This window comes from Amyelois transitella, chromosome 29, assembly GCF_032362555.1.
Source record: "Amyelois transitella isolate CPQ chromosome 29, ilAmyTran1.1, whole genome shotgun sequence".
Lineage (NCBI taxonomy): Eukaryota > Metazoa > Arthropoda > Insecta > Lepidoptera > Pyralidae > Amyelois > Amyelois transitella.
This window is the reverse complement of record NC_083532.1, coordinates 4,526,387-4,541,808: the sequence shown is the minus strand read 5'-3', so window position 1 is coordinate 4,541,808 and position 15,422 is coordinate 4,526,387. Positions and strand designations below refer to the sequence as shown.

At 36.0% G+C, this 15,422-nt stretch overlaps 2 protein-coding genes across 2 annotated transcripts; one reads left to right on the top strand and one right to left on the bottom strand.

The window, feature by feature from the left end:
• Positions 1-1,581: 1,581 nt before the first annotated feature.
• Positions 1,582-14,862, bottom strand: LOC106138570 (uncharacterized). Its single transcript, XM_060952612.1, has 8 exons — positions 14,743-14,862; positions 14,421-14,488; positions 13,494-13,662; positions 12,216-12,336; positions 11,266-11,394; positions 10,510-10,672; positions 4,639-4,770; positions 1,582-3,778 (listed from the first exon to the last, which is right to left on the bottom strand). Exons 2-8 carry the CDS (start codon positions 14,475-14,477, stop codon positions 3,599-3,601), a joined length of 951 nt encoding a protein of 316 aa, XP_060808595.1. The 5' UTR covers positions 14,478-14,488; positions 14,743-14,862; the 3' UTR covers positions 1,582-3,598.
• Positions 6,121-8,081, top strand: LOC106138585 (differentially expressed in FDCP 8 homolog). The gene has a single exon (XM_013339768.2). The coding sequence runs from the start codon at positions 6,364-6,366 to the stop codon at positions 7,681-7,683; it is 1,320 nt and encodes a 439-aa protein (XP_013195222.2). The 5' UTR covers positions 6,121-6,363; the 3' UTR covers positions 7,684-8,081.
• Positions 14,863-15,422: the final 560 nt, after the last annotated feature.

Genomic DNA, 15,422 nt, shown 5'->3' with positions numbered 1-15,422 from the left:
ATGTACAAAATTGTGAAGTACTTACATTTTTTTTTCCAAAACTTTTCTGACCATATTGAAACTTTTTTATGTAATTAATATAACTAATATTACTTTAAATGCCGATGTTATTACCGGTTCTAAGCCCTGTATGTATGTTTATTATGGTCACACAAAGTTTCTTATCATAATCGTCATTTTGCATAACGTTTATATTAGAGTTTATATAAGAAAATTTATGCGAAATGATAATTATGCCCATAGTAATAATTGGGAGCAACGATTTTTGCCGTAAAAAATTTAGGGTTCCCCAAATTTCTTTTGGCAATTTTTTTTTAATTTGTATCCCTAATGGTAATAAATGAATTATGCATGAATATTAATAATTACAAATAAAATTAATTTAAGACCGTGGTCGAATTTGTAAGGCCCGGTTGAAATGCGTAATGCGCAAAAAGGTACAGGTTAACATCCCACCCATTAGTTTGAATACTAACCGATGCTGTTACGGAGAGGAAAAAACATCGTGAGGAATGCTGCGCATTCAGGCAACTGGATGTGTGACCATGGATCCAATACGGGTCAGGTTTACCTGCAAAAGTTGCGGAGGTCAGATGGGAGTCGCTTCGTGTAAAAACCTGACTCACCCAATCTAGGATATATCTACCTTTTGATATTAAAAACAGATAACTTACTAAAGAAATATGTTTAGAATATTAATTGAAAAGATGTACTAAGAATAAAGTGTATATTGTATACGTATTTCTTTACGAAGTTGTTCAGTACAAGTGTACTCGAATTTTAAGTGCGGGTGTACTGAACGGAATATTTCAAATGTTTAAACAGTCATTATAAACATAAGACTGCCGCTTCTCATAGGATGCCGCTAGTAAGTAGGTTAAGCCCATAGACAAAATAATTTTTTTTAATAAGCGGTTGGCATGTACAAGCTAGTATTTCAATATATAAAAAAAATTGAAATATTTAATTTTAAAAATAGATTTAGCGTATGATGTAAATATTTTTTCGTGTATTTAGTATGTAATTGTTTTTCGGTTTGGACAAAAGTACTATTATGTAATAACATTATGATAGTTAAACGCTAAAATTTATTATATTGTGTAATATTCTTCGGTGAAGATACTGAATACATAATTTGGAATTAAACTGTGTTTGTTTTTGTCCTTAACGCCTGAACTGGGTTTTTTTAAGCCGAGACTTTACAACAATTGCATATTTTTTTCGTGGTCACAGAGGTCAGACGAGAGGTCACTTTGAGTAATAAACTATTTGGATCATGATCATAGCTTCCATTCGGTAAGATTATTGTATTTACCTCCTTTTTTAGAATGCTGGGGAGCAGAAAGCAAGAAGCAGAATTTTTCTATTAGTTCATAGGTACATATATAATGTATGTATAAATAATAAATGCATGTACATATGTATAAACTAATAGAAATATATAAAACCACGCCTCTTTTCCAGAGGGATAGGCAGACATGACATTTTCCATTTGCCACGATCGCTTCATTCATAATTCTACGATATTTTTTTTTAACTACGAACCTTTCTTGGGAGATTGGATGAAAACTGAAACACGCATTTTTGACATACTTTTTAATCAGTGCAAACATTTTTCTAATGTTAGATCCTGCTCTCTACCACGGCACGAGCGACGCCGTTATTATCGCGCGGAAAACTATAGCTGCCCCGTTTCATGTATTCATAAAAAGCGAAACAGCGATACATTTCCGCGTACCGATAATTTTAATACCACAACATTTGTGTCAGATCTTACTTACAACGATCGGTTAATTGGTAACTTCATCACTTAGTCTAGAATACAGTATAATATTTAATTCATCGCTTATTTTATTACAATTATTAGGTTTTAGGATTAAAAGCAGTCTACTCAATACAATATTAATCTATACATTTGCATTGCAAGCTAATTGGACGAAATTCTTGATAAATTGTAAGTTCTTATAAATAGCTGTGCATAGATCAATCTATAAGACTTTTCTTATTACGATCTACCTATCTCTTTCGCACTTATGATACAATTATCGCTCCATCCTGATCTTTCTATTTATCATAGTTCAATTAATAATGGTCCGGTGATAGCCGTAGACTTTTTACGATATCAATGAAATGTAAAACACATTAATTGATACCCACGTATTCGAAATTTTTGACTTCTTCATTTATTATTTTTAATGTGAGAATTATTAATAATTCAGTGTTACAACCGTGCTGATTTTGCTAATAAACACATTAATTCATCATGTTTTTACCTAAAAGCACTTAAATTATGTGTTTACTTCTAAATTATTAATAACAATATTTTCAAAATGGCGTCCGTGCAAAGCAAAATTCGTGTCATTTTACACAATATAGCATTTAATAGCAAATAATTATTATAGTAAATATATAATATAATTATTATAGTAATCAATAATCTTAAATGCGCTTAAGACTAAAACTATAATAACTGGATTTTATATCTATTATTCTAAATAAATAGTTACATAGATTTAAGTATCATATTATATCGCTATCTCACTCTTTTTCACAAATTTTCGGGCAGTTTTATTTTTAACTAGTTTATTAACATTGGTTTTCATAACTTCTAATAGCATAATTTAAAAACTTTTCCATTAACGCATAACAATTCACGCGTGAAAAGTCAGATTAATAGGTACCTACGTTGAAGAAATTACATACATAAAATCACGCCTTTTTCCCGGAGGGGTAGACAGAGACTACATCTTTCTACTTGCCACAATCTCTGTAAGTATACTTCTTTCATTTCATTTTTCGGGTACTCTTGACCTGACCCTTTGCCAGGACGTCCTTAATTTGATCGAGATACGTTCGTCTAGGCCTTCCCACTCCGACCTTTCCCTCCACACTCTCCTTGTATATTTGCTTAGTCAACCTAATTTCATCCATCCAATAAAATATGCAAATAAATTTTACAAATTATGTTATTGAAACTATGATGTAGATTTAGGTACTTACAAAAATTATGAGACCCAATTATGTATGTCAATACTAACATTAGGCCATGCTTTTTATTATAAGTACACAAATTAAGGTTTCAATATAGGTTGTAATACCTATATCAATTTGATTTCAAATTAACATGTTTATTTTATTCATTAGGTAATTATTAATTTATAACTTACAACTTAGCGAAAAAACGTTAGTATTTTTCTCCAAAAGAAGAAATCTTTGATAGATTTCACGGATCGCAGCATATATACAACCTCCGACACAACATCGTCTGTCGCGCGGTTCCCCAGGCGTCACACCAGCCTACAGGAAGATCTTCCCTTTGGTGGCGGTCGAGCCGAATCATCGCTCCCGCTACATCATCAAACAGGTTCATTGAACCTATTAAACGCATACATACATATGGTCACGTCTATATCCCTTGCGGGGTAGACAGAGCCAACAGTGTTGAAAACACTGAATGTCCACGTTCAGCTATTTTGTCTACCTATCCCTTAGTCGCCTTATACGACGTCCATGGGGGAAAGAGACGGAGTGGTCCTATTCTTTTTTCGTATCGGTGAACACCGGGAACCACACGGCACTGCCGGGAACCACACGGCACCTATTGAATGCTGCAAGTGATAGGGTGTGTAAGCAGATAGTTTAACAAAACCGGTGTTCCGGCTGCCACCTCCAGCTGCATTGTCTCCGGATCCTCTGATGATGCAGAGGAAACGGACATCTTCTTGTCTATGAGCATGTCTGTGGATGTACTGTCGTCGGGCGCTGTGTCTGTGAATACCTAAAATGGCCGGAATGTAAGTTGATACCAACATGTCGTTGAAGACGACATTAGTTAATATTACTTACAGTACTATTAACATACATACATACATATAATCACGTCTATATCCCTTGCGGGTTAGACAGAGCCAACAGTCTTAAAAAGACATAACATGTTACCGCTTCTACTGCACTGACGCTTTGGAAGCGGCAGTAAACTTAAGTTTTAATTAATTTATTCGACGTCAACCAATGTTGCAAAACCAAAATAACATACATAAAATCACGCCTCTTTCCCGGAGTAGTAGGCAGAGACTACCTCTTTCCACTTGCCACGATCTCTGCACACTTCCTTCGCTTCATCCACATTCATAACTCTCTTCATGCAAGCTCGGCGGTTTCGGGTACTTTTGACCTGACCCTTTACCAGGACATCCTTAATTTGATCAAGATAAGTTCGTCTAGGTCTTCCCACTCCGACCTTCCCCTCCACACTCTCTTTGTATATCTGCTTAGTCAACCGTTCTATTAAAGTTAGTTCATTTCTTTAGTAGTTAAGTAAGTACCCACTGAAATAAAGGTAACCAATCTCGAAATGTCTTTTAATCAATAAAATCATCTATAAATATATATGGTCACGTCTATAACCCTTGCGGGGTAAACAGAGCCAACAGTCTTGACATGTCAGTTCAGCTGTATGGCTTTATGATGGAATTGAGATTCAAATAGTGACAGGTTACTAGCCCATCGACATCGATTCATCTTTGAGGGCTACAATGATGACCAAAATAACTATTCCACGCGGACGAAGTCGCGGGCACAGCTAGTGGACAATAAAGATAATATATAAATATTTTTGAATTTGAACATGTTACTTACCTCATCATCACCGTCTTGCATATAACCGTACTCCAAGTCTCGTGGGCGGGAAACATTGCTCGCATACCTCGGAGTGAAATCACTGTCATCCGAAGTATAGCCCTCACTGTCGTCACACTCGAAATAACGACTCTGTAATACGAACATACATACATACAAATTATCACGTCTATATCCCTTGCGGGGTAGACAGAGCTTGTCGTCACACTCGAAATAACGACTCTGTAATACGAACATACATACATACAAATTATCACGTCTATATCCCTTGCGGGGTAGACAGAGCCTGTCGTCACACTCGAAATAACGACTCTGTAATACGAACATACATACATACATATAATCACGTCTATATCCCTTGCGTGGTAGACAGAGCCAACAGTGTTGTAAAGTCTGACAGGCCCCGTTCAGCTATTTGGCTTTAAGATAGAATTTAGATTCAAATAGTGACAGGTTGGTGGCCCATCGCTTAAAAGAAAAGTCCTGAAACCGCTCGCATGAACAGTTGTGAATGTGGATGCGAAAGAAGTATTTAGGGTCCGTGGCAAGCGGAAAGATCTAGTCTCTGCCTATCCCTCCGGGAAAGAGGCGTTTAAGTAAAAATATTTTCTCTTCTTTACCAAGTAAGCATTGCAGCCCAACTTATCGAGTTTTGAGCTTATTTGCTCTGTGCCTGATTTTATTATCTTCTCAAATCGAATGTACATAGGTACCTACATTAATTTTATGATCATGTTTATCGGCTAATAATATTTAGTTTATGCTAATAGGTCACGAACAAAGGAGTTTGTATTTACAAATTAGAATGATAATTTGTGCACGTGTAAGGTTCTAGGTCAGTTAACTAGACCATTATGATGAAAATTATTAAACACAAGACTATGATGTCATCTTAATTCCTATATTGGAATACTATTTTGTTATAAACAATCTAAAAATTATGACCTCTCACTTGCACAATATTGCTATCTTTACTCACACACGGCGGTGTTGCATGCAAAAAATCAGCTGTTGTTTGTTTTGCATAATTTTATCGCCGACATCGCATAATATTGTTTTAATAAAAAAATATGTAATGTTAATACAAATTTATTTTTATGTTTTTGATTGAAGATTAGTTAGTTTTCGTTAAATTTAGTTTCGTTTGTCTATTATGAGTTAAAATTGGAAGAAAACAAGAAGAAACGAAAAGCATGTTATTGTTAAGTTGGTACGCCTACTACGCCTACGGAAAGTGCTACGTTCCAATCCACCAAAGATTTTGATGATTTTGTTTAACTATTGATTGATTTAAATGAATTGACAGAATTATATAAAGAGTATAATTCGTTCATTATTTTGTCTGCCTATCTAATAATAAAGTACCTATATAGCTAGATGTTACTTTGAAAGTTATATAAATACTAAAACAATCAATTAAATATTACAAGTGGGAAAGGAACGTAATGCGGAAATGTCAAAGTCAATTGTGCTGTCAAATAAAAATCTGTGTCAAAAATGACGGAACAAATTTAACATTGAAGAACCTACTTCTCTTTCATCAAAACAAAGGAAATGATGACAATAAATGAGGCGTAATCAGTGACTAACTGCGTTTCTCACCTGCTACACCATTCCAAACAATTTATTTACATAAATTGCTGACGAAAATGAAATAACACTTTGTGACGAGTGCCTCAAATTTTGCGTGAAAACCCCGCGTTCAATTCCGACGTAATTGCGACGATGGCTGCTGCGTTAGCTAATGATTCTCCGAAATATCGCAACAGCCTGATATGCTGCAGCCCTAGAAGCGTGGAAGTCGCCTCCGGGAGTCCATCCTCATCATCTACTTCCGGGTGCGTTTCTGCTGACGAAAGTTACGACTCGAACATCCCAAAGACCATAGCCAACAAGAAACTGAAGATTCACAGCACAGCGACGCGAGAAGAGATAGAGAAAGCTATAATTCAGTGTAAAGAACTTGTTTTAAACAGTCCTCAATGTTCCGACGAACGTAAATGGTTCGTGAGGTATTTAGTTGAGTTGCGTATTCGTTTAGAAGATTTGAAGGACAATGATGGACAACCAAGGCAGCTAGTGTCCATAAAAGGGCATCATTTCGAGCGCCAAGCCAGTTCTAGTACCAGGAAACAGTATTGTGACCACTGTAGTGGTGTAATATGGAGTATAGTGCAAGCTTCGTACATTTGCAACGATTGTGGCTATTTGTGTCATTATAAATGTGTTGATCACATATGCAGAGTGTGTGCCCATGTGGTTATGACAGAAAGTGGTCATTTTGAAATGAATATATGTCCGGAAAGGGGCTTGGCAGCTCAAGATTACAAGTGTGCGGAGTGTCAGACAACTTTAACCTTTAAGGATACATGGAACGAACCACGTTTATGTGATTACACGGGCCTGTATTTCTGCACAACGTGCCATTGGAATGATTTATTCGCAATCCCCGCTAGAGTGGTACACAATTGGGATTGGGAAAAGCGATATGTTTCACGAATCGCATATCAAATGCTGACATTATCGTGGTCACGACCATACATAGATGTCGAGAGTATAAATTCTAAATTGTTCAACTTTATTGCGGAATTGGAATGGGTGCATAAAATGAGGAGGGATTTAGAATGGATGAGGCGTTACCTCTGCGCGTGTGCTGAAGGCACATTGTTATTGTCTCCGTTATTCGTACAACTAGGTGATGTGAACAACCAATACAGCATGGCTCACTTACAAGCGATAAACGATGGATCATTAGAGTCTGAACTGACCGAATTAACAGAACAGTGTCGCTCACACATAACAAACTGCGCTCTTTGCTCTGGAAAAGGGTACATTTGTGAAATTTGCAACAATAACGAGGTTATATACCCGTTTGATAACGGAGCTATAATGTGCGAAAAATGTAATTCAGTTTGCCATAGGGGTTGTTGGTTACGAAAAGGGCAGAAATGCTTAAAATGCATTAGGCTAGAGGAGAGAAAGAAAAAAGTTGAAGATGTGACTGATTCAAATTTAGAATATGACATAGACAAGTTTGTTGAATGATTTTAATATTTATTTGTGACGCCATATATGTGATAGTTTGACATTGTAATTAAAAATTGTATGAACCATAAATAAGATGCCTTGATTTTTAAATTGTTTTTATTTAATAGGTATTTTATATTTGAGCTGGATTACTAAGTGAATAAATCATGTCTAAGTACATTCAAAGCTTATTAAGTTTAAGGAAAAAAATGTTAAAATGTAACTCATTATTCTTCAAGATTAAATCCAAGGGCTTCTAAATTTTGGTACATATTAGAATAACTTTCGTATTAAGTTTAATATTTTGACATTGTATACCATTTTGTTACTAAATGATCAATGATGCATGTTGATTTTTTTATTAGTTTATAAGCTATGGACTCAATAAATATAAATAAAAGTTGACTTTTAAATTATTGGTTGGTATTTTATAACATTTGACAGATATATTTTTTTAATAACTAGATGGAACATTACTGCTGACAAAAAACAAGGAACAATAATTAAGTCCGTTCTTCATAATATTTTTGTAATGTAAATAATATAGCAAAGGTGCTGTTAATAGCAATAAAAATTTATCTATACTAATGTTAATATGCTGAAGAGTTTGTTTGCTTGAATCTAATGAACTACTGGTTCGAATTGAAAAATTCTTTTTGCGTCGAATAGACCATTTATCGAGGACGGCTTTAGGCTATATAACACACAACATAACAGCAAAGAAATATTGAAAATGTGAAAAAGAAACGAGGAAAATTATTCATCCTTGAGGGCTTCAACATACATACATAAACTCACGCCTCTTTCCCGGAGGGGTAGGCAGAGACTACCTCTTTCCACTTGCCACGATCCCTGCATACTTCCTTTGCTTCATCCACATTCATAACTCTCTTCATGCAAGCTCGGCGGTTTCGGGCACTTTTGACCTGACCCTTCACCAGGACGTCCTTAATTTGATCAATGACGCCCAAAATAACTAATCCACTCGGACGAAGTCGCGGGCACAGCTAGTTCATAATAAAAAGCTTTAATCTCTACCTATATTATTATCTTTCTAACATAGATTACGAAATTTGTATATATATATTTGTACGTTTGTTTCTCTTTCACTTAAAAACTATTGAATGGATGTCAAACATTTTAAGCTACAAGGGCTTCAGATTTCTACACGAGTGAAGATTGTATAGACTGCTAGGTTTTTGTCAATATTTTTATCAAAACTACCTAATCTTAATCTAAAAGTAATGCCAGTCAAATATTAATTATTACCGGCATTTTAGATTACGATATCTTCTCTTTTCCGTGGATGTCGTAAAAGATGACTTAGGGATAGACAAACAAAACTTGGGATCTAGGCTGTTAACCTATATAGTTTAGATATTTATATATGTATAGTTTACATGCTGTAAAATATGCTCCATGCTTTGAGATTCCCACATTTCCTATCGTTATATTTTTTCTCATTTCAAACAACAGAGACGGATTAAGGATAATTATACTTAATAATAAATTAATTAATGGTAATGAAATAATGATTAACTAATTAAATTTTTGAGTAAAAAAAGCATAAATAGATTACATAGGTACTACATTACATACATACAAGCATGTATTACGTCTTTATCCATTACGGCGTAGACAGAGCTTAGTCTTGAGCTAAAAGACTGAAAGGCCACGTTTAGTACTATGGTTTAAAAAAATATAATGAAATATTTTTTCTGAGCAAGTTCAGTTAAAAACATTGATAATCATTTCGTTGCATTATTCATTGTGTGCTAATAAGTTAATTTAAATGTAGTTAGAGTCTCCGGCTGATGTTTCTGAGTTAGTTTAGTTAACGACATCAATGAACATTTTGTTGCATTATTTTAATGTGTTATTATGTAAATTTCACTTTGTAGAGAAACTAACAATTTAAAGTTACTTATACATATAAATTAAATTAGAAAATTGTACACACAAAAAAACTATACAACTGAACGTAGCCCTTCAGTAATTACAAGGCAGTTGGCTCTGTCTACCCCGCAAGGGATATAGACGAGACTAAATGTATGTATAAATCACGCCTCTTTTCCAGAGTGGTAGACAGAGACGACATCTTTTTTAAATTTCCACTTGAAAATTGTTACCCGTTATCAAATGTATTGTGGAAAATAAATAATTACGATCATAAGTTTTTTTCATCCTACATACTAAAATTATTCTGGCTGGTAACAAAGTGACTCGTGACTTTTCAATTGTTTAATTAGCGTAATATGTATACTATAGCATTCGCTCGCATTGTATTTGCTGTTGACGTTATTCTTGTGATAAGAAAAATATACCGTGAATCATTTTGACTCTTTTTATTTTATTCTCCACTAGTTTTACCGGCGGCATCGCACGCACATCATAGTCGCCTATCGAAAATTCCATTGATGAAAACCCTTTAAGAACTTAATTTTGTGTGTGCATAATTTCGAAAGCAGGTTGGTACATACATACATGTATATACTCACGTTTATATCCCTTGGGGGGTAGAAAAGACTGATAGGCACATTCAGCTGTTTGGCTTAATGATTGGAATGAGATTCAAATAGTGTCAGGTCACTAGCCCGTCGCCTAAAGGAAGAAGCCCAAGTTTATAAGCCTAAACCTTAGCCACCTTTATGACACCCATAGGAAAGAGATGAATTGGTCCTATTCTTTTTTCTCTTGATGCCGGAAACGACACAAAAATTTGATAAAGAGATAGTGTTGACCTTGACGAGAACATAAACTACTTTTGACAGCAGAAAAAAAAGAACACCACGCGGATGAAATCGCCGGCCGGAACAGCTAGTAATAAACAGTTTCACTACTCACCTGGCAGTCGAGACACCGACACGACTCTCTGTACGAGCAGACAGTGAGCGCGCTCTCGATGTGCTGCAGCGTGTGGCCCGAGTGGCGGCGCTTGCGGCGGCCGAGCGACGAGAGCAGGCTCAGGGGGGAGAGGCGACGCAACGACATCCTCACTGGAGTGCCCCTGATGCAAGATTTAGGCTATGTTTTTCATGTTAATCGATAAAAGAAATACTTTTAGGGACAGGATCAGAGTTCGGGACATAAATAATGCATGTTTACTTCGAGGGACAAGATCAGACTTGTAATAAGCTGGCCAGGTATTCAATTCTGCTGCAGCCACGACTTTTGTAAGACATCACTTCAAGCGACTCAATAAGGTTGCGCTGTTAGTAAAAGACACGACTCTCTATATGAGCAGACAGTGAGCGCGCTCTCGATGTGCTGCAGCGTGTGGCCCGAGTGGCGGCGCTTGCGGCGGCCGAGCGACGAGAGCAGGCTCAGGGGGGAGAGGCGACGCAACGACATCCTCACTGGAGTGCCCCTGATTCATGATTTAGGCATTTTTCTTCATGTTAATTGATAAAAAAATACTTTTAGGGACAAGAGTTAGGGACATAAATAAAATAATGGATGAATACTTTGATGGACAATATCAGACTTGTAATATGCTGGCCAGGGAGTTCCAATTCCTGCTGCAGCTACGACTTTTGTAAGACATCACTTCAAGCGACTCAATAAGGTTGCGCTGTTAGTAAAAGACACGACTCTCTGTACGAGCAGACAGTGAGCGCGCTCTCGATGTGCTGCAGCGTGTGGCCCGAGTGGCGGCGCTTGCGGCGGCCGAGCGACGAGAGCAGGCTCAGGGGGGAGAGGCGGCGCAACGACATCCTCACTGGAGTGCCCCTGATGCAAGATTTAGGCTATTTTTTCATGTTAATCGATAAAAAAAATACTTTTAGGGACAAGAGATCAAGAGTTAGGGACATAAATAATGCATGTAAAAATATAAAATATTATACTTTTAGGGACAAGATCAGATTTGCAATGAGCTGGCCATGAGTTCGGTTCCTTCTACAGCCATGGCTTTTGATAGAATTGAGATTCAAATAGTGACAGGTCGCTAGCCCATCGCCTAAATGAAGAATCCCAAGTTTATAAGCATATTGCGACAGAACATAATTAATGCATGTTTACTTCGAGGGACAAGATCAGACTTGCAATAAGCTGACAAGGGAGTTCAATTCCTGTTGCAGCCACGACTTTTGTAAGAAATCTATTTTAGCGACTCAATTAGGTTGCTCTGTAAATAAAAGAAAAATAGATTTATACTTTTAGGTAAAAGATCAAGACTCCGGAACATATATGATGGTAGCAACATAGTACGTCAGAAATGTGCTTAGATAATCTCACAAGCTAGATCTGACTGGGACATACATATGGTCACGTCTATATGCCTTGCGGAATAGGCAAAGCCAACAGTCTTACAAAGACTGAAAGGCCAAGTTCAGCTGTATGGCTAAATGATGGAGCTGAGAGTCAAATACTGACAGGTTGCTAGCCGCCTAGGTTAGTCGCCTTTAACGACAACCATGGTAAAGATATGGAGTGGTCCTATTCTAATATTCCGGTAATCACACGGCACTTTTGACTGGGACAAACGCCGGAAAACCTATAATAATATTAAGAAGAAGAAGAATAAAGTCAGTACCTATTTAAGTACTTACCTATCTAGGGAATTCAAAAGAGCTGGTTTCATTTCGTTGTCCCGCTCACATAGCGTCGTCTCGCTCGGGCGTCTTTTGTTCCTTCTTTTGACACCGCTACCAATTTCCAATCTATTGTCATCTGAAACAAATTTGGTCATAGATATACTTAGTTCGAGGCACGTAAGTTTACCTAAGTATGTGCATTGCATTGTAGCGACATCTCCACGCCACAAGTCACATCAGCCAATCACGCGACGCTATCAGCCAATAACAGCGAAGAGTCTAAATCGCGCAAGCAAAGATTCCACGAATTGAAGCATATAGATATACAACCCCCAACACAATATCGTCTGTCGCGCGGTTCCCCAGGCATCACACCAGCCTGGCGGAAGATCTTCCCTTTGTGGCAGTTGAGCCCGAATCATCGCTCCCGCTACCTACAGCATGTTTATAGCACAAACAGACGGCAGCCGGTGGGTATTGAAAAAAAAGGAAAATAGTTGTTTGCCTGTTTCCCTCTCACACATTATCGTCCATCGTAAATCCTTTGGGAAAATGTCTTCTTTGGGGATGAAAGGTACCCTTATTAATCGCTTCTAGAGCCTTATAATTACTTAGGTTAACAAATAGGTTCAGTAGATTTTTATAACGGCTTTACATAGCTTTTATCTGGGATTCGGTATGCACAATTCCATTATAAATAACACGGTTTCCCGCTCTTGTGAAAAAACTGATCCCTATACTGTCTAAAAGAACATAGTTACATGCCGAATCTATTTCATATGTAATGTCTCTTACTCCAAAAAAAACTAATTTTCATAATAATTTGCAACCCCTAATTAACCCTTTAGAGAATTTAGTTAAAATAAATTTTCAAAACTGATCTAAACTCAGTCGCAATATTAGTACTGCTATTTGCATTGCAATACATCATATGAAAAGGTCGGGTTAAAAGTACCCGAAACCGCCGAGCTTGCATGAAGAAAGTAATGAATATGGATAGAGCGAAAGAGGTATGCAGAGATCGTGGCAAGTGGAAAGATGTGTGGCAAGTGGAAAGATGTAGTCTCTGCCTACCCCTCCGGGAAAAGGCGTATTTTATGTATGTATATAGAATAGAATAAATAGATTTATTTTCAAAATTGGATACAAGGTATCACTTATTGATGTCACATAACTTAAATCTAATTATAACTACTACCGCTTCCAAAGCGCATGTGTAGAAGAAGCGGCGGAACAAACTACACTGCAGCATTTTCATCGGACGTTATATGTTTTCATTCATTCTTTTCTTACCCGAGACGTCATCGCAATAGCTAAAACTGGTCCGGTCGCTAACGTAGCTGGCGTTGTCGCTCTGAGCGTTGTCCGTCCATGTCTCGCGGACCGATGGGTTCTGGTAGATCGTCTCGGTTGACGCATTGCCATTCTCAGCGTCGTAGGACCTCTCTGGCTGTTGGAGAACCTTGGAAGGAAAAGAGTTTTTTTTAATAAATCCACGTTTTTTTTTTATTTTACGACAAATAGTTAGAAGTCTTAATGCCACATTTAGCTTAATGGTGGAATAAAACATATCTCGTCTACATCTTTACAGGATAATTAATGATGGCAGCCCTTTGACTGACTTTTGCAATTCGCGTGGGAAGAAAATCAGCTGGTACGCTTAACTACTATTCCAGCAGGAAGCTTGTACTGACTAAATGTGCTTGTTCCCTAAGCTTCATTCTACGACATCCACGGAAAAGTGATAAAGTGGTCTTTTTAAATGCTGGGAATCACATATTAAATAACTCAGAGTTAGGCATCTATCAAATTAATTATTTTTATATCTAATTTATTGCCTTCGTCCTTGGGTTACCTGAACCTACCGCTAAATCATTTATGCGAAACAATATAAATAACTTATAGATAACATTTTGAAGTAGGTACATCAACGTAGTTACCTACATACGTAATAAAAAAAATCAAAATATATAAATAAATTAATCGCAAGAAAAAAAATATTTTTAGCCTTCCTGGAGAAAAAATTAATCGCATCCCTGAATCCTACACCATAATTCTTTTTTTAAACAAGTCGTGCTGTCACTTTATCAGCTGATTAAAAAAATAATAACGGCAATCGATTTAAAATTTTTTATACTTGATCGAAGCATATCGATACATACTTACATATTTCTTAAAAATTATAATAAACATCAACATTTTTTTTAATAATGATTGTACCTGATAGTGAGCCCGTGTACCGAGGAAAAAAACAGCGCCTGAGCCTCCTGAGGCCATTTTGGTCTGTGCTGAAAAATAAACAAAAATATAATTTTCGGAAGAAAAATATGTAATCAAAACATCGGGGCAGTTATATGATTTTATTGGTAAGTTGATAATTGTTCTTTTCTGTTCTCTTATTTTAAAATCTTAACTTATTGGAAATAAGAAATAAACATTTTATATTCATCATTTAAAATATTATACAAAATTATTGGGAAAATAAAATATGTTTTCGTGGATTTTTATATTCCTTAGAAAATAAAAGCCACGAAAATTGTACCTGTGTATTTATAATTCTTCCCGTTTATTTTATTCTGATCGTGTTTTACGTAATATTAATATTATTTATGCCATTTCCATTTGGTGTTGTTTTGTTGGTTTAGCACTTGACTTTTTAGGAAAATTGACGCTGAATTGACCTGCGCAGAACGATTTTGTGTAGGGGTTGCTATATGTCCCGAGCAATTTTACCCCTTTAGTTGGGAAATATAAATATAATATTATTTAAAAACATTTTCAAAAGATTTTTACTGATTTTAAGATAGAGTACAGAAGTTTATCAGCCTGGGTTGAACGACTATGAGTTACAGAAAACAATTAAAGTCAGTTATTTGTATGTAGAGTTCTACAATTATATATCTTATATTTTTCAACATAAAAAAAAAAAGAAATTAAATTTCTGTTTGTGAAATTGGGGTGAAGTATTTCCATAACTATAATTACACTTTCATAATCAATAATTTTTGTGCACCCATTACTTTGAAAATTATATTGATTTAGATAATTTAACAAAAACATACAGCCCAATGTGTAGGTTTATATATTAATGTCTGTGGTGTAGGTACGAGACATGCATCATAGTAAAGGTGCTTTATGGCACTTTTCTTTACCTTTATCTATATATTAACTGACATTATAAAGTTTGTAACTTTGATTGTTTTAGTTTCTAAGAATTAATCG